Source organism: Phascolarctos cinereus, unplaced genomic scaffold, assembly GCF_003287225.1.
Source record: "Phascolarctos cinereus isolate Bilbo 61053 unplaced genomic scaffold, phaCin_HiC Scaffold_5;HRSCAF=322, whole genome shotgun sequence".
Lineage (NCBI taxonomy): Eukaryota > Metazoa > Chordata > Mammalia > Diprotodontia > Phascolarctidae > Phascolarctos > Phascolarctos cinereus.
The window spans coordinates 81442750-81470618 of NW_027555958.1; the positions used below are offsets into that span (position 1 = coordinate 81442750).

Consider the following 27869-nt stretch of genomic DNA (forward strand, 5'->3'; position numbering starts at 1 on the left):
ATTGAATAACCTCTCCAAGGTCACACAGTCAGTAGATGGTAGCACCATGATTCAAACCCAGTTCTTTAGAATCCCCTCAAAAAAATCAAGTCAAAACAAAACAAAAACAAGCAAAAAAAAAACCATCCACAAGCACTTATTAAACTCCAAATATGTGCCAGGCACTATGGGAGGCATTTTTTCCACTATACTGGCAAGGGAAGAGAGCCATTTTACATCCATAAAAAGTGGAAGTATATTCTTAATGTGTGCAGATCCTTCCTACTCTTTTCCTATGCTTTAAAATTTAACAGCCCCTTGACATCTTGCCACATTTATATGCGGCTTCCAAAAGAAGCCTTTGTATATGCACCTGCTCCATCACTAATGCTTTTTCCCCCCTCCAAACTAAAACATGAATGACATCTGGAGGTAAAAAAATTCACAGAAATATTCTGTGAGGTTTGTGGAACAAATTAATAGTAACAACCAGGTATAAAGAAATGCTTCTAAACCGTGATTAAGGATGTGTCTACATAATAAGAAACAAACATTTGGAGGGAGGCTAAAAGGCTTTGGAAACAATGTCATAAATGTGATGAGGTTCTACCTAATTTTTCTTTTTAAAAACAAATTCAAAATATTTTTCTTCTGAATTAATTAGAATGTTCTCTGCCATATCCCTGGCCAAATATCTTTGAAGCAGGAGCATATTTTGCCTTATTTTTCACACACTACCTCATTTCCTACTCAGTCCACCTTCTATGTTGCCATTTTCCCGTCCATATGACTATTTGCCAGTGTATTTTTATTATTTGTATACATTTGTAAGGACATGTCAATAGCCCTTCAAATACTTCTTACAGTAACCTTTTTGCCCAATCATCATCAAAAATTGGAAGAAATTTGTGAAGGAAAAGCCCAGTGCTTTTCATCACATCAAAATGTTGGTTAGAAAATTAGTTATGAAAAGACTAATGCAGCTAAACTATAAAGAGGAAGGAAATTAATTTGATGTAAAAATTAGAATTTAGAAATTTCTTTCTTCTAAGCCTATTCTGTGTAATCTGGTATCTTACGTTTCCCTGAGAATATATACAGACAGCTCATATTTAATTTACTTAATTAATAAACTTAATTAGCACTTTCTAAAATCATGATAGTGTGTAAAGCTTCAGCAAATTTTTAGAGCAGGAATAAATTATTCAAATTTTTATTTTAAATATTAAAATATTATATTGTGTTATGCAATTAATTTTAAATTCACATTATTTTGTCAATTGTATCATATATTTTAAATATTAAATTATTATGTAACTCATTTTAAATTTAAAATTACAAAAGTCTATTTTACAAGTAAGATATATTCAGAATCTGGATAATTGTACTCAAAAATTAAAAAAGAAAAGAAAACCGGGGCATCTAGGTGGCTCAGTGGATAGAGCACCAGTCCTGGATTTAGGAGGTCCTGAGTTCAAATCCGGCCTCAGACACATAACACTTACTAGCTGTGTGACCCTGGGCAAGTCACTTAACTCCATTGCCTAACCAAATAATAAGAAAAGAAAAGAATAAAAAAAAGAAAAGAAAACCATTGATACTCTGTAGTAGATGTTCCATAATATTAAATAGTTAACCAAATATTTCAGATCTGTTAAGAGCATAATAGATATGCATTTCATCATTCTACATTTAACAATTTTTAGAAGCTTTCAATAGCTATCAGTTGTAAACTGAATGTGTAATAATAAAAGATCTACTCTGAAGAGGAAATATTCTGAGTTCCAAAATGCTAATATGCATCATGATATATGATAATCGGTAAACATACTTTTAACTTGATTAGTCTTCTTAAAATGGACAATATACCCATCTCAAAATTCCCTATTGACTGATTTTGATGATCATGCAAAGTTTTAACAGATCTGATAAGACAAGCCCTGAAAAGTAGTCTGCAATTGGATAGCAAAACCTTTTAAAAATGAAAAAGATCTGAATCTTTTATAGCATTTGCTATAAAATGGTAACAGAAAACAGACCAGTTTATGGATTATTCTTCTGCCAACATTATTACCTTTAGTGCATCAAGCCTATTTTATATGGATAATAAAATAGCACAAATAAAATGTCTGGAAACAGAGTGATGTAGGACTAGCCACTTTTCCTTAGCAAATAATTGTGCAGAAAACCAGAACATGTAACTGTTTTGTCCAAAAGTAATATCCGGTCATTTTCCCTAGTGACTATGATCTTTGTGATACATTGAGAAAAAAACAGTCCTGACATCATAACCCATCACAATTTTGCTTTGCTGGTGGCTTCTTTCAGAAAATTTTTTAAGTTGTCTCCTGACTGAAATGGTCTTCCCACTCTCCACCCTCAAGAAAGAGATAATCACTTTCCAGCATTTGTCAGTGCTCACAGCATGCACTGCACAGTACCAGAGAATGAGAATGCAAAGAGAGAAACTGAAAACAGCCCCTTCCCTTGAGAAGCTTACATGGCAGCAAGAAGAGGGAAGAAAGTATGACTTTTAGACCTTTTCCAGTCAGTGATTAGAACTCATCATCTTTACAACTACATCTAGACTCAATCTCTTGATCATTCACTGCCTTACCAAAAGAAGAAAAAAAACCCATAGACTATTGAATTTCTTCCCTTTGACCCGTAGACTATAACAGGGCAGCTATGTATGTGTGACCAGCTTATTAAACCTACCTGGGCACCGGGGTGTTTTGTGAGCTACTGCAGTGCCACTGATTGGCCGTCCATTGGGAGTAACACACCAACAATATCCCGTGTAACTGTGACATTGTACCTGTCAGGAAATCACACAATGTATGGAGGTTCAGCATAGAGAGATGTTCCATATTTATTCTAGCACATGTAGTTTTGAAAACATCTTAAAATTGTTTATCCAGAATGATACCCACAGTGTCTTTGATGTGTTGGTAACTAAAACAATAAAAGAAAAGTGGCTCAATGATTCTATTCACAAAATATTTAAGCTGAAAGAGAACTTTCAGGTTATCTAATCCAACCATTCCTTTTTTAATAAATAGGGATCTGTAGTCCAAAAAGTGAAGTGATTTGCCTCAGAATACAGAGCAGGTGAGTGAGCTTGGACTAAAATCCAAATGCCCTTTTGTTTTTCTGTTATACAAGCCCTGATATTGGTTCTGTGTTTACAAATACTCCATCTACAAAGCATCATATGCTTTAAATGACCGTAGAATTACTTCTCTACCATTCTCCCTCACCCTCCTTCAATAGTTTTATAATTTTCAAAAAGTACACAAGTCATTTAAACTCTCCAAATCTCTGAAATCCTCTGGATATTTTAGACATTAGGTTAGATAATTTAATACAATGTTACTGTCATTCTGTGACTCTAAGGGACAAACTAGGGTTTAAAAAAAAGATTCCCACCCTTCTGAAAGGTCACAGGGTAAGAACTGTCATGTCCTAGTGTAAGAATCATCAATATGGAAATTAGCCTATATCATATTCATCATCAACATGAGATATAAACTCTACTGCAATAAATCTTCCTTGTACCACTTAATAATAGATGTATACAAGCACAATTGTGTATGCAAATGAATTCTCCCATAGTTATCTAAGAAAATGACTGAACAACAACAAAAACCAAACCATGAATGGCTAATTTCTTCACTGTACTACATTCATCTGTTTCTGGACTACCTTCTACCTCCCTTCTTCATCAGCTTCTTCTCCTACTTGCTCAGATGCAGAACTCAAAAAAAGCTTGTAACCTGGCTGTATGTGCCATCATCATTGCATTCTGGAATGAAAACTTGTTGAAATTCCTTCCGGGCTTGTTCCTGGGTATACTTCCTTTCTGCCACACATCTTGATACATCTACAGAAAAGAAAATGGTAACATCAGGTTAAAAAAATATATAGAAATTAGCATACAAACTGCATAGACATGTTAGACTTAATGAAAAAAAACATTTTTTCTCTATAAAATTCTCCCATGAAGTATCTACTTTTTCATCCATTAAAAGAAAAACAAGGCAATTTACTCTGTATTTGAAACATTTATGACACTGTTTACTCTTTATAACACTACATAACATAAGAAATCACTTGATTCATGGAAAATTTAGGAAAAAGAAAAATGCAATGGCAACCGTGCAATCTGGACTATAATTCTGGTGACAAATTGATAAAGACCTTATTAACAAAAGGTGGAAGTTACAAGGTTGCCTCAAATGATAGCCTATCTGTCGACTAAAAACCTACATCCAAATGAGCTCTTCCAACCAGATGGAAGGTCAAAAAGAAAACAGTCCTGGGTTCATTCCAGAAGCTGAAAGGGAAATATGAACAGGTAGAAGAAACCAAGAGATGTCCTAGAGAAACAGATGTACCCATGGGGCCCATAAGTAGGAACTCAGGCTATGCATAAGACTATGGAAATTGCTCATGATTTAGTTTCAGGTGGTATAAAAGAGAAAATGAAATTTTTTTTCTTCCAACTTCAAGGAGTTATGTAGAAGAAAAGCATGTGATAACTAGGAAGCATTCTAAGTACTCCCTCAAATTTCTTTAACAAACTTAAACTATTGCTTTTACCATCCTCCATTAGTTCATTTTATAGATGAGGAATTGATGTAAATAGTGTTAAGTGACTTGCCCAGGGTCACAGAGCTAGTAAGTGTCTCTGAGATGGCCTTAAAGATGCCTGAAGAATTAAAAATATTTCTACCATAGTATAATCTCTACATTGAACTATTTTTGTTCGCTTAGGAAAATTGCTCATCTGTCCTCAATGAATTAATGCAAATGTATTCAGTCAAAGCATATAATACTATGGGAAAATTTAATTAGTGTACGGAGAGATCATAAAATTAATACCCAAGGATCTACACCAATAAATCAATAAGAATTTCTTAAATGCTTACAATTTGCCAAGCACTATGCTAAGCACAGAGAATATTTTTCCTCCAATATATATAAAAAACACAGTTCATGCCCTCAAGGAACTTACTTTCTAATCAGTAACATATGTGCACAGTATGTGCAAATTTATGTAGATAGGTGGACTTAGTTGCTTAGAATAAATGAGAGAAAATTCAAGGTAAGTTTTTCTTATCTTAATAATGTCAATGTTGAACTGCTCTCAAATATATTAAGATTATAAAATTATATTACTTACCAATGCCACTTTCAGGCCTCTGATAAAATTAAGTAAAGTTTTAACATTACTATACCAATATTCCAAGGGATTCAGGGCCAGGAAAACATTTTTCTGAGAATAAAATGCTTCTTAGTGCTTTCTCCCAGGGCCTTTGAGTCCTAGGATTAGCACCTCAAGAATATATTTTACTTGCTTTGGGTCATAAAATATAGTTCAGTTAAATTTTATAATTTAAAAATAATTGGTTCCCCACTTTGCTCAAGCCATCACCAGCTGCTTTAGGAGAGCTTAAAAGGCTTTCTCAAGTGCAGAAGATACTCTTCAAAGGTAGTCTCTCTCCTCTGGGGCCTTTTTAACCGTTGAGTACTGTTAAATCAACTGTGTAAGATAAGGAGATCCATTGTACTTCTGCTAAGAAATTCTGGGCAGCTGCCCTGTAGCAGTGGCTGTACTAAACAGAGAGAGTTTCTGCCTTTAACATTTCTTCAAGATGGCTGTTTCTGACACTATCCTTTGATAGACCCACCTTGGTTAATGTGCTCTGCTGTGTACTGCAGACCTGAGCATTTAAGAACATCTCCTTTATCCAAGTTTCAGTGCTTTAAGTTTTATTCTGAATACTGGCCTTGGCTATCCATCACTTAGCAACATGTGGTTTTAATGTAGCCTGTGTTTTTAACTGAGGATAAATCACTGCTTTGGTGGACTTCTGTCTTCATTTTTTTTTTTTGTAAAACCTGTGGTTTGACTGTCTAAAAGGAAAAGTGATATAAGTTGCAGTGTGCAAGGACTCTACTATGGTACAGATAGAGTTATAAATTATCTCTAATATTTGAATTATCATGGAAAATGCCAAAAAAATGATGAATTTTCCAAAAGACTCGCTGGCTTTATTCCTGGCCTGGACCGCTATGTCTATTAAAAACTTCATATGTGCAGCTGATCTAATACTCCCCAAACCTGTAGCTATCAATTTAATGGAATATTAAATTCCAGCTTTATGCCTAACATTTTTTGAATTATTTAGTCACAGGAAGCAATTAAGGTTTAGCAACAGGGAATACCTGGATAATAGTATAAAAAGAATAATGTATAAAAGATGAAGAATAATACCGAGACATTTCATTGTTGTAACATTTTTATTTAATAAAGTAAAGGTGACTGCTAACATGTTTTTGTGGAATAATTTTAAAGAGGTTCTATAATTTCCTATTGTATAATTCTACATGATTAAGGGGGCATTTGAATAAAATCTGATCAAAACACATATACACATATGAAGTGAGAGAGAGACAAATACAGAAAGAGACAGACAGAGACAGAGAGAAGTTCAAAGCCAGGAAGAGCTGGATTCATATCTGTCCTACCTTTGACATATATTGGCCAAGTCCTTTAACCTCTCAATGCTCTAGGAAACTCTCTAAGATTATCAGTTGCAAAGAAAGTGCTAACCCACACTGCAGAGTTTCCTTGCTTGGCAATTACCTGTGCCAACAAAATCATAGTTCTAGCCCCTACTTTGCGCATGTGTATGCACACATGCATATACATGTACATACGTCCAGACCTACATATTAATGTATGTACATGTATAAAAATGGCCACTATCTCGAGGAAATAAGTACTAGGGAGTATTTTAAGTAAAATCCTTTTCTTATTACTACAACATATATATACATATATATATATATATATATATATATAAATGTGTTTTCCTTATACTACTTGCTAATTCATGCAAATTCAATGCCCATCCTTCTAGGTCTCTTCCTACTTACCTCTACATACATTCTATTCTATGACAGACCCTATTTTTTTTTTTACATTTTCTCCAATAGAACTACAAATTGTCCTTTATTTTTTTTTAATTATATTTTGCAAATGCTTACATCTACATCATTTTCACACTTTGATATGTTTGGTCAGGAAATCGGCAAGATCTGGCCATTCTCAAGTGGAGTTTTGCTCTTTGGTGCTCAAGCATGTGTTGCGGTTTTGTTCTGGACACTGTAATTCTAGTTGCCCAGATGTTGAATCTTCAAAGGACAAGTGTTATGCCATTCCTGTTCGTAGCTGATTTTTAAACTATAATGGCTTGGCCAATTCTTACCCCAGAGCAAATTTAGAGTAAACCTAAAAGATCATATGTATAATCCTAGAAGAGGACAAGTGGTTCATTTAATTCAGTCCCAGCTCTTCTACCTTATAAATGCAAAGAAAAAAAAAGCTGCTTGACATGGACTTGATTATTGATACTGGGAAGTTCTGCTGGGTTTTTTTAACTTCAAAGACTATATCAGGTCAATATAGCAAACTTTTTTGATGCTTGCCAAGATACCCCAGACAAGGTTTTTCATAAATTAGATGTTGTTTTTAAAATGATGATGACTTTAGTTAACATCAAATTTCAATCTGTATAATTTGGAATTTTCCTCTCTCTGGAAATAAAATTGTTTATTCTTCTTTCTACTCTGATAACTAGGAATGGTTTATTTGTTCAACAAAACATTTTCTGTCATAGGAACCATCAAAATGGTAGAAACAAACCACAGTGTCTTACATCTGTTAGTACTGATGATGGTTTTTCTTTAAGCAGGAAGCAAATCATTTCCTACTTTTTAAAAACTCCTCAGATAGGGGTTAAACAATAATTTGAAGAGACAGCTGTCCTGAAGATCTTACATGGAAAGATTTTGGAAAGCATTACTTGAAGTGAGCTGAAAGCTTTGATGAAACCAAGGGGGACTAATAATACACTGTTGTTTATAGATACCACTGAGTTTGATAGCTACAAAGGCTAAACAGCTCCCCTGGTAAGGCCTACTCATTGACATTTTATTTATAAGTTCTACATGATGCAGCACTATATAAAAGTAAAAAACAAAACCAAAAACCTGGAAATAAACATGTTATGCTTTCAACTTTTATACTTTTAACTCCTGAGCAAATTCACCAGGAAGTTCTACCAGATCCTAGAGAAAGCCTCAGAGACTATATTTAAGAAATAACTCAATCATTATTTTTTAAACTTTCGGCTTATTTAATATAAAATAAATGTCTTGACTTGTTATTTCAATGGATCAAGTGCTTCAATTCAACAAACACATAAAGTCATTACTATGTGAAAGACACTGTTGTAGGCACTGGGGACACAAAGGCAAAAATAAAATAATCACTGCATTCAAAGAGTTTAGATTCTACTGGGTTTGGGGTAGGGGAAACTACAGCATATATAAAGATAAGAAAAATACAAGGTAATTTTAAGCATCCTAGCAAATGGAATAAGCAGGGAAGACTCCATGGAGAGGTGTATCAGGTGAGTCTTGAAAGAAAACATGGATTATAACACGCAATGATGAGGAAAGTATACATTCCATGCATTGGATATGACCTGTGCAAATAAATGCATGGAGATAGGAGAAGGTCATTTTGCCTGTAACAGAATACATGTAGAGAGCAATGTGACCTTTGGTTAGAACCATGCTGGGAAGGGGTTGAATGCCATTTGTATTCCATCCTAAAGGTTCCAAGGAGCAATTAGATATTTTGGAGTGGAAGGGTGACACGATTAGACATGGACCTTTGGAAGATTATCTTGGCAGTGGTATGGATGATGAATTTGAGAGGGAAGAGAAACACATTACAAGTATCTTACAAAACTGAATTTTAAAGGTCATTTTATTGATGCCAAACTGCTCCCTGGTACAAAGACCTAACTTTTTCATATAAATATTCTCCTGGCAATTATGTATGGTTGTGGACCTTGGAGCATTATAATCTCTGAGGAATCAAAATTGTAGGTCACCCAGAGGGAAAAGAAGATACGTGTTGTGGATATCAGTTAATTCCTACGCGTTTCCAATGATGGGTTATACGCAAGAAATGTCACAGAGACAATATGTAATTGAAAAGGGATGGACATGTCTCACTGGCATGCACAAAAAAGTAAAAGACCCACTGGAAGGCCTCCAATACTCAGGGGAAGATCTATAGAAGGATATAGAAAATATCACAGAAAGTATGGGTGGGATGTATTCTGTACCGATGGAAGAAATACACACATTGATGAGAACACAATTCTACTGAAGTACTGAACTATTCATTTCTTATGGCATTTCCAACAGAACCTGTTTCAATAATTCCTTAACCTTTAAAAAAAAATCATCCCTTGGACTTTCTACAGTCCTTGCAACTGGCTCATTCACTTCTGTTTCATTTTACTGTCAGGCTTCTTCAAAGGTATTCAACATTAGCTATTTCCACTTCATCACCACTCTCTCCTTAGATCCTTTCAGTTTGGCTTCCCCCTCCACTCCTCTATTGTCGCTGTTCTTTAGGAAGTTACTAATGATCTCCTATCAAAGCATTTTCCCTCATTCTCTTCTCTCTCTATCTTTCTGCAGCATTCAATAGTTCTTGATCAACTCTCCTCCTAACTCCTGTGATGTTGGACTCTCCCTCTTGACTGACTGACTGGTTGTCTTACTGTATTTATTTGATTGCTCTCCTCCTGTCTCTTTTACTGCCTCCTCTTCCTTCTACAAGGCCAGTTCCCCAAAATATTTGCCATCTCCTCTTTCTACACTATATTCTTTAGTAATCATATCCACATCCAATGGTTTGATTGTTAGCCTAAAGGAGATAAACTCCAAATCCATATCTCTAGTCCTGAATTTTCTCCAAAGATAAAGACTCATTGATCTGATTAGTGGTTATTTCTTTCTGGATGTTCTGCTGATACCTCACACTTGCCACGTTAAAACAAATTCACCAAAACCTTCTCCTTCCACCTGACTTTCCAGGTTTAGACCCAGAAAGAACGTTAAAGATGATCTAGTGAGATCTCCTAATTTAACATATGAGGAAACTGAGGCCCAGAGAAATTAAATGACATATCCAAGGTCAATGAGTAGTAAGTGGCAGAGCTAGAAGAAAGCCCCAGGTCTTTTTATTCTAAATCCAGGATTGCTGTTTACCTTATCTTGGTTATTGCCACTCATTTTTCCAATCCTACTGTGCTCAAAAACCTGGACTTATCTTTAATACTTCCTGCTCATTCACCCCTGTGATAGTAGTAATATCTTAATCCCTGCTTCATGCCGTATAGGATAGTTTTTTTTTTCCTTAAAGGGCATTCAAGCCATCCTCAAGATTTGCTTAGTTCAAGGAATTAGAAGCTGAGGCTATTGAAATCAATTTTTGATTACCTAAGTACTAGAAAGCCACAAAAGCTCTGGTTATTCTCTGATGCTTGGCTTATGGGAATGGCAATCATGGCAACTTAGTCAAAGGAGCTTCTCTTAGATGAGTCAAATCAACATGTTCTCAAAAACAATCCTTAATTGAATATCCTTCTCATTCTAGGGGCTAAGTAAATCTCTTTTCATGATCTAATGAATGGACTACAAGTGTCTCTTTTTGTTTCAGTATCAAATATAAACTACCAAGGTACTGACCTAAGTCTGCTCTGTCTCAGAACAATCAGTAATATCCAATCCATTAGGAAGTACTATTGATTCTACCCCCACAAAATATTTCATATCTGTCATCATCTTCCCATGTCTACCATCCTAGTTCAAGTATTTCTTGTGATATTGAAATCATTTCCCTACCAGTCTTCCTGTGTCTAGCATTATCACCTTAACTACCAAGTATCCAATGTACCCTATAATGTTCTTTGGTCAATTCTTTGGCCAACTTTGATTGTGTCATTGCACTTATAAAACCCTTTAGTCCTCTTTCAATGTATGCTCAAAAAAGACCAAACTCCAAACTATGAACTCTTTGATCCAGTAACATTGGCCTCCTTGCTGCTCCATGAACAATACACTCCATTTCTTGGCTGCAGGCATTTTCCCTGGCCGTTTTCCATCCCTGGAAGACTCCCCCTCCTTGTCTCTGCCCCTTGGCTTCCTTGACTTCCTTTAAGTCCCCACTAAAATCCCATGGTCTACAGGACGTCTTTCCCAGCCTCTCTTAATCCTAATGCCTTCCCTTTTAAAATTATTTCCTATTTATCCTGTATATAGTTTGCATGTATGTATATGTGTGTGTTTGTGTGTGTTTGTTGTCTCCCCCATTAAACTGTGCTCTCCTAGAGGGTAGGGACCATTGTTTGCTTCTTTTTGCATTCCCAGCCTTTAGCACAGTGCCTGGAACCTGGTAAGTACTTCATAAATGTTTATCAACTGTCTGAAATATGTCTTATCTCTCCCATTAGTCTGCAAGGTCCTAGAAGACAAGGATATGTCTTAGATATTTTTATTCTTCTTCTGAACTTACAACAGTGTGTAGCATGCAAAAGATACTTAATAAATGTGTGCTCAATTGAATCATCTATTAACACTGTTGGCTAGACACAGCATAAGCTTACTTTGTAGTGAATTCAACTAAAAATCTCTATAACTGTGATGTTGTCATTCAACTAATATACTTTTGATAGGCATCTGACAGAAACAGACACTATGGCTTTCAGATATGTAATATTTAAACCATTCACCATTCTAATAGCTAAATTGTGAGCTAAATTCAAAATGTTATGCTGGAATTCTCCTTGGCACAAACAACACTTTCTTTCTTTTTAGAAAACCTAAATTAAATAGCTGTATTTTGACTGAAAAATGTTAGGTCCCCAAGTAGGGCCAAGCACTTCAAATATTCATGTGCAGTTGGGTTACCTAACATAGTGGCATTTCTCCATAAGATTTTGCTGGGAAGTATATTAAAAGCTTCAGCTTGTCTGTTACTGGCAAGAATATCAATACAGTATTCCAAATAATTTGGAAAAGACACTAAGTTTTCAACCACTGGAAGTAATTTTTATTTTAAGTGAAAGAGACACATGGGATCAAGAGTAGTGGGCTTATTGCCAGAGTAGTTACAGCTGCCAACGAGGTTAAACTTAGAACTATGACTTATTAAAACATATAAACAGTCAATACAAAATATGTTAAGATGGAGACTATTCATGGCCATCATCATCATCATCAACATGTGTAACTACATATGAGGCCACCATTTCCAACACAATTGGATTTGGCTACAAGATTTTAACACACTATAACACCTATTTGGGAGTTCTACACATTTATATATTTTGTAAGTATTATACTGTCTAACTACTCATTGTTTCATAGCTATATGGGTCACTTAAGCAAAAAAGGGGAAATATATTTTATGTGACATTCCGAACATATTTTGGTGTGTTTCTGATCATTGCTTGAACCTGAGACCCAAGGTAAAACCTCTTGTTATGTCTACTTTAGCCTATAAAGAAAGACATTTCTAAACACCAAACCTATTTAGAGCACCATAAAAGAGTTAAGGTAAACATCAACCATATAGAGTTTCGGCAAGAGACAAGAGCAGATATGATTAAAAAGTGCAAGCCCAATTGTGCTTGTAATGACTGTTTCAGATATGGCCCTTGTGCATTTGGAATGGAATAAAACTGTAACTTAAATGCAGAAAATATGAATGAGGACTATTTCTAGGAGCCCATTAAAAGAAAAGAGTCATAATCAATAAACTACTTCTTAAAACACTTTGTTTCACAAAAGGAAAGGGTAGGTGATTCAGGTAACAAAATACAAACTTTTCACTTCCAGGTTATCAAGGACAAGTAACTCCATATTCTTGCAGCGACCAAAGAGTGTCCACTGTCACTAAGTGCTCTTTTATGGATTAATTATGTAAACCACCCTAACATCTTAGTTGTTGCTGGTACAATTGTAAATTATCCCCTCATCTTCAAAGGCAGCCCCCTAAGGAACCATGATTCAGTAAAAGGAGCAGATGAGGACTGTTACCAAAACACCTCAATGATCATAGCCTCTTAAACCTTAAAGATCATTTAATCCAATCCTTGCCTTTTGTAAATAAGGAAACTGAGACTGGAAGGGCTAGGTTAGTCATTCATCCAGTTAATGGTATAGTCAGGACTAAAAAAAATATAACAAGAATATATCATCATCATTATTATATAAAGTGCCTGCATTGCCCAGAATTATGCTAGGTACTACATCCTTGTATTCTATAATGAAAAAAAAAATTAACAGAGGAAATTCTGAGAATACACTATTATGCCAACTGGAGATGATTTACAACTATAGAAACTTTGGCAAGGTCCTATTGGAAAGTTTCATTTGCTTCAAATATGACATGTCCTTCTGATATAACTTATTCAAGTAACTTTACTGGATCTCTGAGAAAATGTATACCAGCAGCTTGGATCCTTTTATTTCTCTGTATATGTGTGTATGTACGTGAAAGAAAGAGAGGGAGACAGACAAAGGAAAAAGGGGACATCAGACAGACAAAGGAAAGAGACATAGAGAGGTAGAGAGAAACAGGACAGACACATAGACATACAGAGAGAGGGAGAGGCAGAGACACAAAAGGAGTAAGAAAGGGGAAGAAGTAAAGAGATAAAGAAGCGGAGAGACATACCAGGGGAGTGGGGTAGGGAGAAAAAGAGAGAAACTGAGACATGCAGTCAGACAGGTTACTGCTGACAAACGCTCACCATCATTCTATCAGAAGGGTAAAATATCTGGTTTTCTTCTACTAGACACTCATTCTATAGATATTTCTGACTTCAAGACCAGATACTCGGGGAGCATGACAGACACAGAAGATAACAATTTGGAGGTTTGACCATGATCTAAAATACCTTAGTCTATGTAACCTTGCATTATCTGATCTCTGAAAATTTGTTCTCAACCAAATGAAGTCAGAGGCTCCCTAAAATCCTTAGGAATGATCAGTTAATGGCTAAATGATCACCAATGTTTTACAAAAGGTACTGTGAAAGTCCTGATAGTATCAGCACCCCTGTAAGATGTGATGTGGAAAATAAGAAAAAAACTTCAGTTGTTTGACTTAATCATGTGGCAAAATTTTAAGCAACAGGTTTTCTCAGGAGATTATGAAGATAAAAGGCTTTGTAATAAGCGAACTGAACTTAGATGAAAGGTACTATAAATAAGTATTAAGACTTATATAACAATAATACTCATTATTAGGCCAGATTAAAATCCTATGCAACACTATGGGAATTATTTAAGGAAAGAACAAAGGTTCTAAGAACTTATCATCTCAGCTGTAATAATGACAATAGTAATTCTCATCTTTGTATAGGATGTGAATCTGACCCTGTAATGATAATAGTTCACTTCCCACGCAATAATTCTTAGAACATGTTTTTCAGGAAGAAGTACTAATTGTATCTATCAATAATAATGGTGATGATGGCGACAATAATAATACAACATGAAAAAAATAGTAAATGACCAGTTATCAAATCTCCTTGATCCAAATTAAATTTGCTTGTTATAAATCACTTTACCTGGAAAATATTCTTAAAGAGTTTGTTTTTGTTTTGTTTTTGCCAGATATCACTATATTTTGGTAGAAATATCAGCACAGTTCCATGGCTTAATAGTATTGTTAATTTTGGTTTTTTTCCAGGTTGAATATTAAACAAGCAAACAAAAAAGAATGAATTTAGACTCCTAGTTCAAGAATAAAACATCAATTTTTATGCTGCATTGAAGAAGAACAGACATCACATACATGAAATTAATCAGCATAATGTATCATGATTATTTCCAAAGTCAATGGCAGAGTTAGGTTATCATATGAATTATATGACATTTTAAAACAAATCTTATTACCTTTGGATTTGAAATTCTGTGTGTGATCTGAAAGTGATTATATATCACAATTCAAAACAAAACAAAAGTGATATAGCAAAAATACACTTTTACCTGGAGACTTAAAAAAACAAGATTTTCATTCAAAACATAAAAATCCCTATCAGAGAACTGCATGCAAGATGAAAATTTTATCATTTTTGATGAAAATATAACTTTTTTTCATAGTCTTATAAATTATTTGTATCCTTCCCATCCCTGTTGCTAAGTTTCCATGGACTTCAAAATCATGCTTTTTTTTGCTGTCTCATCCTAGAACTTCTCTGAGCTCCTGAAGCTTCCTCACCTCAAAACATCTTATCTGTTTCAATACAGCCTGTTCAACCCAGAATACACCTCTAGAAAGCATGTTCCCTTTTTCCCTTTGATGAAGTTCTTCCTAGAGCCTCCATTTTGTGATGGCACCTTGGTCAGTTTTTCCTTATTCCCATCCCAATCCTATTCTTGATTTTCTCTGAACTTCAAAATTATGCCCCTGCACCAGGTATCTTCATTTCCCCTACATCTCCCCTCATTACTTTCGGCTTTATTTTGTGTATTGTCTTCCCCTATAAGAAATTAAGCTGTAAGGGCAAATAATATCTTTCTCTTTGTTTATATTTGTGCCTCAGCATTTAACACAGTGCTTAGTAGTGCCCATAATAAGTGCTTAATAAATGCCTGTTTCCTTTCCTCCCTAAAAATTATCATGATTGACACATACCATCCACCTTCCCACACCTTTCTGCATTTTCTCAAAAGAAAGGTAGTGAACATCATAGACTGGAAATCTGAAATGACTGGGGTAATAAAGAAGTAGTCAATATAGGAAGCCTAGACAAATGAAAGATATGGAAGGGATGGGGAAAATGGGATGCGTTTTCTCTGTATGGGAAGTCTTTTGGGCCATCTGCCAGAATGCAAGCAAACTGTGCATGTTATAAAGGCAGACATGCACCAGAGCACTCACCACAGTAGACTTCCCTGATGTTTCCTATAGGCAGAGGGCCTATGGTGAAACCAGTGAGATAACCCCCTTTAAATATCCAGGCTGTAAAGGTAACTGGCAGGTACTCTTACTCATCTTTTTCCTTGTTCCTTTATCAATCTAAACTCTGAGCTAAGACATATAGAGTTCTATTATATATGATGTTAAAGTAAACATATGGATTTTTCAACCATTGATTTGGAAATTCTTGGGATTATATTCACATTCCAAGTGAAATTGCAGCCACAGACAGACAACATGGCTTCCAAGAGTACAGCCAAAGGGCTACATAACACCAGACCATATTTTCAATCCCATAAGTGTCTGCAAATCCCTTGGCTTAACAGAGGGCCACTGGTTACATATTTTATTTCCTTTTTGAGAACTGTTTAAGCAGTCCAAAGTGTGGTATAGTAGAAAGGGCTCAGGAAGGGAAGTTAAAGAGATCTGGACTCTAGTCCATACTCTTCCATTAACTACTATGTGATTTTAGCCAAGTCATGAATCCTCCTTGGCTTCTGTTTCAACACCTGCAAACTGAGGGGTGGGGGTAGGTTAAGTGATGACTAGATTCCTTCCAGCTCTGATATTGTGTTGTTTTTTTCTAACCCTTTCTTTTTTTCCTTGTATTAAATAAAGTGGCAGAAATTTAATGGTTGGATACTTCTTTTTCAGTTAGGTGGCACAGTGGATAGAATGTTGGGCCTAGAGTCAAGAAGACTCCTCTTCCTGAGTTCACATATGACCTCAGACACTTATTAGCTGTGTGACCCTGGGCAAGTCACTTAACCCTGTTTGCCTCAGTTTCCTCACCTGTAAAATGAGCTGGAAAAGGTAATGGTAAACCACTCTAGTATCTTTGCCAAGAGAACCCCAGATGGAGTCACAAAGAGCTGGACACAACTGAAATGACAACAACTGTTTTGTAGAGCTGAGTGCTCTGTTACTTTAGCATAAAGTAGGAGACAGGAGCCTCACTTTCACTGTGTCAGAATTTGATGAAACAAATAAGAAACCTATACAGGGGAAATATCCTAAAATAATCAGGCTATGCCCACAGATAAGTAAAATAAAACCAGGCCTACAAGAAAACACCTGTACTTGATTCAAATTTACTACTTATGTCAAAAAGTAATTCAGTTTTGAAGCTTTAAGACATAAGAAAGAAAATGTTAGAATATAAGTTCTCAAAGTTAACTAGGATATAGGCTGCCACAGTAGTTTGATTTCTACCAGGAGGGGGAACTGAAACCTTCTGGTCTGTATCTAAGAAATCCATGGCATCTAAAACTAGAATTCCATCCTTAATGGCAACAAGTAAGAAAGTAGAAACTTCATCTGAGGACAACCACAATGCCTTCAACAGGATGTTTGATTGAGATTATCTAAATATTAATGAGGCCAATTGGCATTCTCTGTTTTTCTTTCAACTTATAGATCCTGAGTCTACACTAACAATTACTTCTGTAAGTAAAGAAGTATAGATTATTTAGCATTCAAGCGTAAAATAGTTCCTTATTTCTCTCCATAGAGATACACAATTACTGCCAATGTGTGAAAATACATTTTCTGTTCTAGATCATAAGCAAGATCAGTGTTCCCCCATTGAAGGTGAACACAGGGAAGTCTACATTAGTCCAAAATGACCTGCTATAAGCGTTGTTCCTAAACATGATTTGCACTTTAATTCAATTTAATCATCAGATCTAACATTCTTATAAATAAAAATATGGGAATCCTGATAGTTGCAGTTAAGTTGAAAAGAATAAATCAAAGCAACCCATTTGATCCACATTGTACAGATATAAAGATTATCTTTTTGTTTGAGGAGTGTGGGTTTGAATTTGGATGTCCAATCAAAATTCTAGAAAGTTATCAACTATCCTTTGTTAAAGAACAAACACATAGATCTTCAAAGGAAGATACTCAGTCTCTCATTCTCCTACCCCCATCCCATGGTGCAGGAGCTACTTAGCAATAAAAATTGGTAATTAAATATTTAACCTCTGTGAAGAAACTGCAATTGATTATCCCATCTTAAGAGAATTGTAAGCTCAAAGAAAGGGAACCATTTTGTTATTTTGCTTTTTGTTTTTCGTCTTTATATCATCAGACCCAGCCCTAACATAGGGTCTTAAATATAATAAATGTTTATTGAGTTCAAACACAGATAGGCAAGCTAATTGATTCCATTGCTCAGATTCTTGTCTTTTGATGATATATCCAGTAATTGCTTTTTGCAAAGAGTACTAAAAAATCCCTGTAGATCTAAAAGGTTTCGTACAAGTTATAGATAGGGTATAGGATATTATTAGAAAGGGCATTTCAGATATAATTGAAATATTGTCAGGTAACAATTTGTTAAATCTGCAATATAATAAGATTAATATCCTTTTCAATTGCATTACCTCTGGGCAGGTCACTAATCTTTGCAACTGGAAGAATTAATCCTGTAAGTCAGAGTAATTAAAATAGGTTCTGATGGTGAAAAAAAAACGTTATTCTCAGTAATATTATTATTTAAGAAAACATTTTATTTATTTAGTAGCATTTACTAGGTATCTACTCTAAGCCAGAGATGACCAGGTGCTAACGATACAAAGACATGAATGAAAAAGGCAGTACTGGTCTTCTTGTTTCAAGTCTCTGCACTCTGATCCATCCTCCCTCCCTCAAATTTATCTTCCTAAAGCATAGGCGCATAACTTTATCACGCAGCCCCTTCCATTCAATAAATTGCGATGTTCCCTATTACCTCCAGGATCAAATATAAAATTTTCTGCATTTTAAAGTCCTTCATAACCTGGTCCCTTCCTACTTTTCCTACAATATACTCTGCAATCTAGTGATGCTTCTTAGCTATTCCATCTCTCAATTCTGTGCCTTTTTGATGACTGCTCCATATTCCAGGAATTCTCCCCCTCCTCATCTCTACTGGTTTCTCTCAAATCTCAGCTAAAATGTAAGCTTTTTAAAGAACTTTCCCAACGCTCCTTAATGTTAGTGCCTTCCCCCTGAGATTAACTCCAATTTATTATATATTATATAATATTTATATTGTATATTAAATTATATGAATATGCATTATATGTAAATATAACATGATTATAACATTTATAGTTATATATTATATTACATATGTATACATGAGTATATATACATATATGTGCATTTTCATTTGCATACGGCTGTTTGCATGTTGTCATTAGGTTGTGAGCTTCTTGAGGGCAGGGATTGTTTTTGCCTTTGTATCCTTAGGGCTTAGTACAGTGTCTGGCACATCATAGGTGCTTAATAAATGTTTGCTAACTTGAAATAGGCGCATCTTCAAAGAATTTACATTCAGTTGAGGAAGAAAAAGTATATATGCAGATAAGTACATACTTTATCTTTCATTTTATTTTGTTTTGTTTTGATCTACATCAGAGATTTCACCAGGGTAGGAAGCTCTTACATGAGAACTCCCTCAACCATTCTGCATTGTATAGTCTTAGAGATTTCTCCAGAGCATTAAGTGACTTTCCCAGGATCATACAATCAGCATATGACCAAGATGAAACTAGAACCCAGGTCTAATTCCCTTTTCAAAATTACTTCCAAGTATTTGAGGACAACTTTAATGACACTAACCCCCAGTTTTATTCTCTTTGGTCAAAACGTCTCTAGTTTCTTAAACTGATGATCTTTATATGGCGTGAGCATGAAGACCTTCTCCATTCTAGTTGCCTTTTTCTGTGCTTTCTGGTTTTCAGGCTGTGCTTCCCACAGAGGTCTCCTCCCTGCATTCTCTGTCTTTCTCCCACTATCAGACTACAGTCCCCTCCCTCCCATTACGTCCCTAAATTTTGCAGAAAGGATGAACTCTTTCTTTCTTTCTCACTAAGTATAAAAGGAGAAAATGCTATGAGGCCCTTTAGAGCTGGATTGCCCTGGATTTCTGATTCCATGAGTCCTTCTCAAATTCCCTGCCTTTCTATGAAAGCTGTTGTAGTTTCCCTTATGGAGAGATATACTGCCCTGATTAGCAGTATAGGGAACTGCGGTAGTTAACATTAAGAAAATGTCACTTAGTGACACAAGGCCCACAAAACCTTTCATATGTTTTACAAATAGGGTAAAAAGTCCCTACATATTATCAGGAAGTCCTGGAGTTTGAAGGGACCTCAGAGGCCATCTGGTTTAGATAGGAAATATGAATCTGTTATTCCCTAATTGGTCTAAGCTTCCCCCATGTTTCTCAGAGTATGAGCACCATAACTGACTCCTTATCTGAACAAGAATTTTCCTCAACTTTGCTGACAAGTTGTCAGTTACCATTCCAAAGGGGCAGTGAATAGTGTACTGGACCTAGAGTCAGAGAAACCCAAGTTCAAATACCAACTTGGATACTTGCTAGTGATATGACCTTGGGCAAGTCACTTAACGTCTGCCTTTCTCAATTTCCTCACCTGTAAAATGGCAGTAATAGCACCTGCCTCATAGGGTTGAGATGATGATGAAATAAGATAATATCTGTAAAGCACTGTGAAAACTATAAAGCACTATATAAATTCAAGTTATTATTATTGTTGTTATTATTGTTATTACTGAGAGAGAACTCACGACTTCTCAAGGCAGTCCATTCCACTTTAGGACAGCTCTAATTACAATAGAGTCACAGCTTACCCGGGTTTAAATTCTAAGGGGACCAAAATGAACATCACGCACAGTCAACATTACCCTTGAAAGTCACTTAAATTTTCCATAAAGTCCAGGTCAGCATATTTCAACAGTTGTAGAAGAAAGTGCTAGTGTCTCTTTAAAAGAAGACAGATTGTCAATGGATCTGAGATGGTAGCTACGGAAGCAATTGTATATGCCTTTTATTATTCCTTACACCCAGTTTGGTTTTGCATGAGAGAGGCAGTAACCAGGACTTCTCTTAAAATAAAAGCAAAGACAGGAAAATTGATGATTAGAAAAAAAAATGCCCTTAAAAGACTTCAGACATAGATGTGATTACATTGCATGTCAATCACACTACCTTATTTATTCTTCCTGCTTTACCTAGAGGCAAGGGAGGACCCAAGGAAATGAAAGGGAACACAGCAGAGGCCTTCTAGATGACCAGGAATTCTGGGAAGGCCAGCGCATCTCTCATTAGTACTCCAGCCTAAGAAGAACAAATGGACTATGGACATGATGAAGAGGATATTCTAGAATCATACTCATCTCTCAAGATGCCTATACTATGAGAGGAATGATGGTAACTTTCACCAAATGGGAAAACCATAGATTCATGTTTTCCATCCCACGCTTGCTATGGGGCAACTGTCTCAGTTGCATCATTTCATCTAAGACATCATGATCTCAGAAGAAGCTTCAGACAGACATGGATAACATTCATTTCAAAAGTGTTTCATAAGCAAGAAATATGAGATACCATAGATAACACCAATTATGGATATTGGTGAATACAGTGCTCAGACCCCAAATAACAATGTATACCATATTCCAAAATAAACTTTCTAACACTATGTTTCTGCTCTGCACAGAGTAAGTTTTTGATAAATATTTCTTGAGTTAAATATATGAAAGAGCATGCAAGATAAATGTCAGAGAAGAAATGACATCAAAAATTTCAGTTGAAAAAATATGGAACACACAAAAAAATTTGAGATGATCTCTTTGAAATTATTTAAAGTTTAACTTATAATGATACCGATAAAGAATTTTGTCTTTCAGCAGTGTTTTAGTGTTAATGAGCTCTTTAGTTTTTTCTTCTGATTCTTTTCTAGGCTTGACTTTCACATCTAGTATCTAGAAATAAAGTAATTTAAAATTTTTAAGTCCCCTAACTTGTTTGGATCTGGAACTCCTGTCTACCTCAGTGGAAACTATTGTTTTAAAGAGCTAGTTTAGATGGAAAATTTCTACCTCATTCTTTTCATTGTTGGAGTATTTAAATTTTACTTTTAGATAAATTCAATTTCGTAGCCATGAAGTGCTAAACAAAAATGAAAAGACAAGAATGAAAAACAGTCCTTGATCTCAAGGAATTTACATCCTATTGGTGGGAATATAGCATATACAGATAAATAAACACAAGGCAATTTAAGAAAGGAGAGAGCAATAACATCTTGGGGATGGAGAGGTACATCAGGAAAACTTCAGATTAAACATGGCACCTGAGCTGAGCCTGGAACCAGGGTAGGGATTGTAAGAATAAGAGACAAGGAAGCAGAGCATTCCAGGTACAGGAGAAAGCCAAGTGCACAGACATAGAACCAGGACATGGACAGCGAAGTCAGAATGTATGAAGGGAAGAAACAGATTGTGTTAAAATGGCAGCTGGCAAGTTTGTATTTCACCCTATGGGCAATGGGGATCCACTAAAGATTCTTGAGCAGAAAAAGAGTGATAGAAAGTTTATTTTGGAATACAACATACACTATTATCTGGGGTCTGAGCACTGTATTCACCAATATCCGTAATTGGTGTTATCTATGGTATCTCATATGTCTTGCTTATGAAACCACTTTTGAAATGAATGTTTTCCATATCTGTCTGAAGCTCCTTCTGAGATCATGATGTCTTAGATGAAATGATGCAAACAGAGATAAATAGACACAGGAAAATAGTATACACAATGACTATAACAACGAACATGGGAAAAAATTGGAAATTTAACCCTCCATAAACATAATAGCATAGTTTGCTCCCCCAAAAAAGATAGGGGAAATATGCCTGCCTCCCTTATTTGCAGAGGCCACAGACTATGAATATGAACACTATATATATTATCAGACTTGGTTAATGTACTAGTTATTTTCTTCAGATTTTTTCCTTTCTTTCCTTCCTTTTTTTTTTGTCTTTAGATATCCAGCTCTCTAGATAGGACAGGGGAAATCAGAAAATTCAGTTGATGTGAAAAAAAAGATATTAATAAAGCTTTTAAAACAAACTTAAAACATAACATAGCACATGAAGAACAAAAGCAGAATTTAATAAACTATAACTATAGGTCTTAGGACTGGAATTATCTAAATTATAAATATAAAAACATATGTTCCAGAGATGTTAGCTCCAGTAGCAAACTTGAAGTCAAAAATAAATGAAAATTGGACTGCTCGGACCAATGAAAATTATCCCAAACCTGTTGTCATGGTATCCTTCTAACACTTATAATATGGTCAGTGAAAGCACATTCTGCTTCTCTGTATTGTCGATGGGGACAAACAGAACCTCTGACCCAAGGAACATAGTAATTGCAATTGTTACAGAAAGAAGTGAAATAGGCTGGCATTTGACGGAAAGGGAACTGAGGTAATTGTAAAATCTGGCCTAGCCTGGAACTAAGAAAACTCATTTCTCTGAAATAATTGCACTTCTTTACAGGCTTATTGGGGCTAATAGAGGCAGATGATAGGGAAAAACGATCTCTACAGGGCTGAATCTGTGTAGTCTCCTCTTTCCTATGTAGCCAAGTAAAGTAGGCAAATCTCTTTCCCAAATACATCATCACTATTTTTGAAATAACAGGTCATTGGCTTTGTGTACTTATAATGGGAAGCTTTTCAGTACTTTATCTCAAGTGTGCCAACTATTTCAGACCTTCTAGAGCTGGCACTAACAATTCTTATTTCTAAGTCCAAAGAGTGAAATATAATCAGGGGGACAGCAGTAAAACTAAATAAATAAATAAATGCAATGGCCACAAGAGCCATGCAGACAAATGTGAAGCATCTTTCACAAGGAGGAATAGCCAAAGGAGCTGAATAAGGAGGGATATTTAGAAGAGTTGGGAAAATCTTGTGCAAAGCACTTTAGGAGACAATAAATTGTGGTATAAACATTTCTAAGACCTTCAAGCTTACACAACTTACTCAGTTTCTAAACTGTGGGGATATTGCCTCTTTCCTTTTACAAGCAAGTCAAAAGTTACAAATAGAGGCTTAGAAAGTATTTCCCAAAGGATAACAAGAAAAACAAACAAAGAATTCTGCTAGAATATTTTGATTTCATAAAAATACAAAAATTTGGAAGATCTGAGAATATGATTAAATATACACACATCGTTCCCGCCATATATCATACAAGCTAAGAAATTCATTTCCCATGGAGAGATTTACCTTTGCAATTTCCCCGGTAGGCAATTTCCAGCTGAGGATCCTTGCATTTGGCTCGTTGAAATTCACACCGGGATAAGAAGGTTCTTCCATCAGAAGCACAGAGTGATTTCTGAGGGGATCCTGCACAGTCTAGGCTACACTCTTTATCTTTATCTTGATCCACTCTCAAAAACTAAGGGAGAAAAGAAAAAGGAAAAAAACACATCTTGAAAAAATAGTGATACAGCAAAAGAGTAAGAACAAAAACCAAATCAGTTATTATCACATTATCAATTATTATAACGGATGTCTTTCTATGTTTGTTTGTAAATGTTTAGTTAGCCATGAGCCAGTGGTCTAAATCAATTGTCTCTTAATGTAGCAACAGCAATAATAGATATTTATGCCTTCTCTATCCTCTACCCACCTGCAGTTGTGAAACCATGAATCATGATCAAATTAATTCTGCCATTGTTCCTGGATGGGTATGATCTATCTACTCTCCTTAGAAGCAGCTAGGTGGTACAATGGATGAGCCTGGTGTCAAGAAGACCTGATTTCAAATATCACCCCTAGTACTTACAAGCTATATGACTTTGGACCAATCATTTATTCTCTGCCTCAGTTTCCTCAATAACAAGATGGTGATCATAATAGTACACTGTGATAGTATATAATAATAGGAAAAATACATAGCAGTATTATGTATCATAATATATGAGTAGTATGTAATACCTAATAGTACATAAAGAGTAGCTAAGTGCCATATAAATAAATTATTGGATCTGGAATTAGGAAGACTCCACTTCCTAAGTGTAAATGCAGTCCTAGAAATTTAGTAGCTAACTACGAGACGCTGTTTGCCTCAATTTCCGCTGTTTGCCTCAATTTCCTCAACCGTAAAATGAGCTAGAAAAAGAAAAGGCAAACCATTCCAATATCTTTGCCAAGTAAACCCCAAATGGGGTCATAAAGAGTAGGACACAACTGAACAACAAAGTAGGTCTCAGAGTCATTGTCAAAGGGATAATAGCTGAACACAAAGGAGATGATAGGCTCACCAAGAAAGTGGGTATAGAGAGAGCCTCAGGGGATACCCATAGTTAGAAGATAGGACAAGACATGGTTGATGATCCAGCAGAGACTGAGGAGGAAGAGCCAGACAAGCAAAAGAAAAAAAACAGGAGATGAGATGGTATCATGAGGGAGGAAAGAGATTAGCAGTGCCAATGTAGCAGAGAAGTAAAGCATAAAGAAGGCTGGAAAAAGAAGAAGAAAAAAAAATAAAGAAAACCAATGAGCTGCAAGCACGGCTAGACTTGGAAAAATGGACTATTCATCCAACGTATGCTTAATAGCCAATGGGATAAAAATATTGTTTCATGATGAATAATCAAAGGCTGTCTTAATATCTTGTCTACTGGATGCCATAAAAACAAGTTTGCAAAAAAAGAAAAAAGGATACAATGCATATATAGAAAATTTTAAGATGAAGGATACAGATTTTAAAAAACTCATAAAATTTATTGTAAAAGTCACTAAGTTTAACTTTTTAAAAAGGAATATCAGATTTAGAAATTGAGAGATCATTGATGAATGACCTTGAGAAAAGCAGTTTAATTTGAGTTGAGAGGTCAGAAGCCAGATTGCAAAGACTTGAGAAGTGAATAGAAGGCCAGGAAGTAAAGGCAAAGAGGACAAACTTGATGAGAATTTGGTTGTGAAATAGAGGAGAGATAGGATAAAAATAATTTGCTATTTTAACTAAGAGAACAACATCTTGGGTCATAGGATTTGGGTTCAAATCCTGTCTCTGACAGTCACTATTGACTTTATTTGGGTCTAGTCACAACCTCCTGGGCTTCAGTTTCTTCTAAGCAACTGAAGAGGTTGAACTAGATGGCCTGTGAAGTCTGTTTCAGCTCCGTATCTATGATCCTAAAATACTCTGACTTTCAATGATCTTACTAATTAAGATCATCAAGTATTATTTAAGAGTCTAATTGAGCTATGCACAAATAATCTAGGGGCTTAGGGATGGAGTGGGAAGGCACCACACTCATCTCCACCCACCCAGCCTCTACTTTGGGCCGGAGCATCCTCCTCCCTGCCTCAAGCTTCTTCCCATTTCAATCCATCTTCTACTCAGTTGTCAGATTGATTTTCCTAAATCACAGGTGTGATTATATCACCCCTCCTCCCGCCCCATTCAATGAATTCCAGTGATTCCCTGTTGCCTCCTGAATCAAATACAAAATCCTTTGTTTGACTTTTAAAGTACCCTATACCCTGTCCCATTCCTAGTTTTCCAGTCTACCACATATTCTGTGATCCAGCAATATTAGTTTCCCTGCTGTTCCTCACACAAGGCACTCAAATGTGAGTCTAAGTGGTCTCATAATATCCTCTCCCATCATGTGTGTGCAGGAGGCATGGCAGGAGGGCCCTCAAGTACTAGAATTGAGAGTCTAGATGATTATGGAAGCCCATCTCCTTCTGGCATTCTGGGAAAAGCCCTAGACTCTAGCCTCTACTCTCAGGCTCTTCCCATCATGCTGGCCTCCTACCCAATCACAGCATCTCCTGGACTAGGTAGGAGGTCTCCTTATGTATGGCTCTGGCCCTTGTTCTTTGACATGCCACCTGGTAGGGAGGCAAACCCCCAACTTCCCCAAACCTCTGCTATGAGCAGGAATATGACTTGTCACTATTGCTGAGGAATAAAGATTGTGAGCTACCCCTACATATCCCTCCTGGGTTCATCTTGGGTGGGAGACTTCTGGTTTTAGAGCTACAGTAGCAGAAGGGAAATAGAGGTTCTTGGCTTCTACTCCCCTAAACAATGGCCATGCCATGGATAAAGACACACCTGATCTGCCCTGGTTATGGCTCTGGTGTCATTTCTTGTTGAGACACCATAATATTACTCTTCTATGTTTTTCTTTGCAGTGCATTAGAGTGGGCCATGTTTTAATCAGGAGTTAGCTAGGGGGTGTGATTGCCCATGTAATAACTAAAGATAATATTGAATTATCTGGGAATAGGGAGAAATGACCAAGGATGTTCAATGCCTGTTAACTGTCTGAGCAAATCAGTACAGCAAACAGTAGGAGTAAAATAAAGGCAGAATTTGATGTGTCCCTACCCAGGATTACCATACCTTGGGAAGCCTCAGATACATTCTTGGCTTGAATTCCAGCTCTCTCTGGCATCTGTTTCATCTCTCCCCACTAGCTGCCTTATCCCCTCCTCATCCTCTCCTTTTCTAGCCACTCTTTATTTTTTTGTCCCCTATTAGAAAATAAAAATACTCCTTGAGAGTAAGGAACCTCTTTTTTTTTTCATTCTTGTCTCCTAAACACTTAACATAATTTCTGGAACATGATAAGCACTCAATAAATGCTCTATCTATCTATCTACCTATCTATCTATCTATCTATCTATCTATCTATCTATCTATCTATCATCTATCTGCCCATCTATCCATAACTCAAGGAATGACCTATGAAGATAGGGGCTGTTTCACTGTTGTCATTGTGTGCCTGAAGTTTACCATGTTGCCTGGTAAATAATAGGTATTGAATAAATGCCTGATGATTAATATATGTTCTAGCCTCTAATGATATAGTAGACCAAATGAACAGTAGCTGCCAACAAAGTACAACCACTTCATTGGCAGACGAACCACCAGAAGCAGATACTGTCCTGACCAAAAATGACCTTGGCCGTCTCATAAAATGGGGGTAGGAGTGGAAAGTGGACTACCTTTGGCAGGGCGGTAGATAGCACTACATGATTATTGCTGTGAAAATCTTTTTGGTCATTTAAGCCATGAGTGTTGGTAAGTGGAGAAGTGTGAGGCCACAGCTAGAGCCAAGAGAAGTGTAATAAACCCCCTAGAGGTAATGCAGGCCCATCTTGTTTGGGCCCTCCCGGCACAAGGTGGTTTGTTG

At 36.0% G+C, this 27869-nt stretch overlaps 1 protein-coding gene across 5 annotated transcripts in view; it reads right to left on the reverse strand.

The window, feature by feature from the left end:
- Positions 1-27869, reverse strand: part of SMOC2 (SPARC related modular calcium binding 2) — a 255093-nt gene that overhangs the window by 155916 nt on the left and 71308 nt on the right. For all 5 annotated transcript variants that reach the window (XM_020972073.2, XM_020972071.2, XM_020972072.2 and 2 more), the window contains exons 2-4: positions 23938-24109; positions 3756-3862; positions 2698-2797 (exon numbers count right to left, since the gene is read on the reverse strand). In XM_020972073.2, the coding sequence (XP_020827732.1) occupies positions 2698-2797; positions 3756-3862; positions 23938-24109 (379 nt within the window). The remainder of the gene's footprint in view (positions 1-2697; positions 2798-3755; positions 3863-23937; positions 24110-27869) is intronic.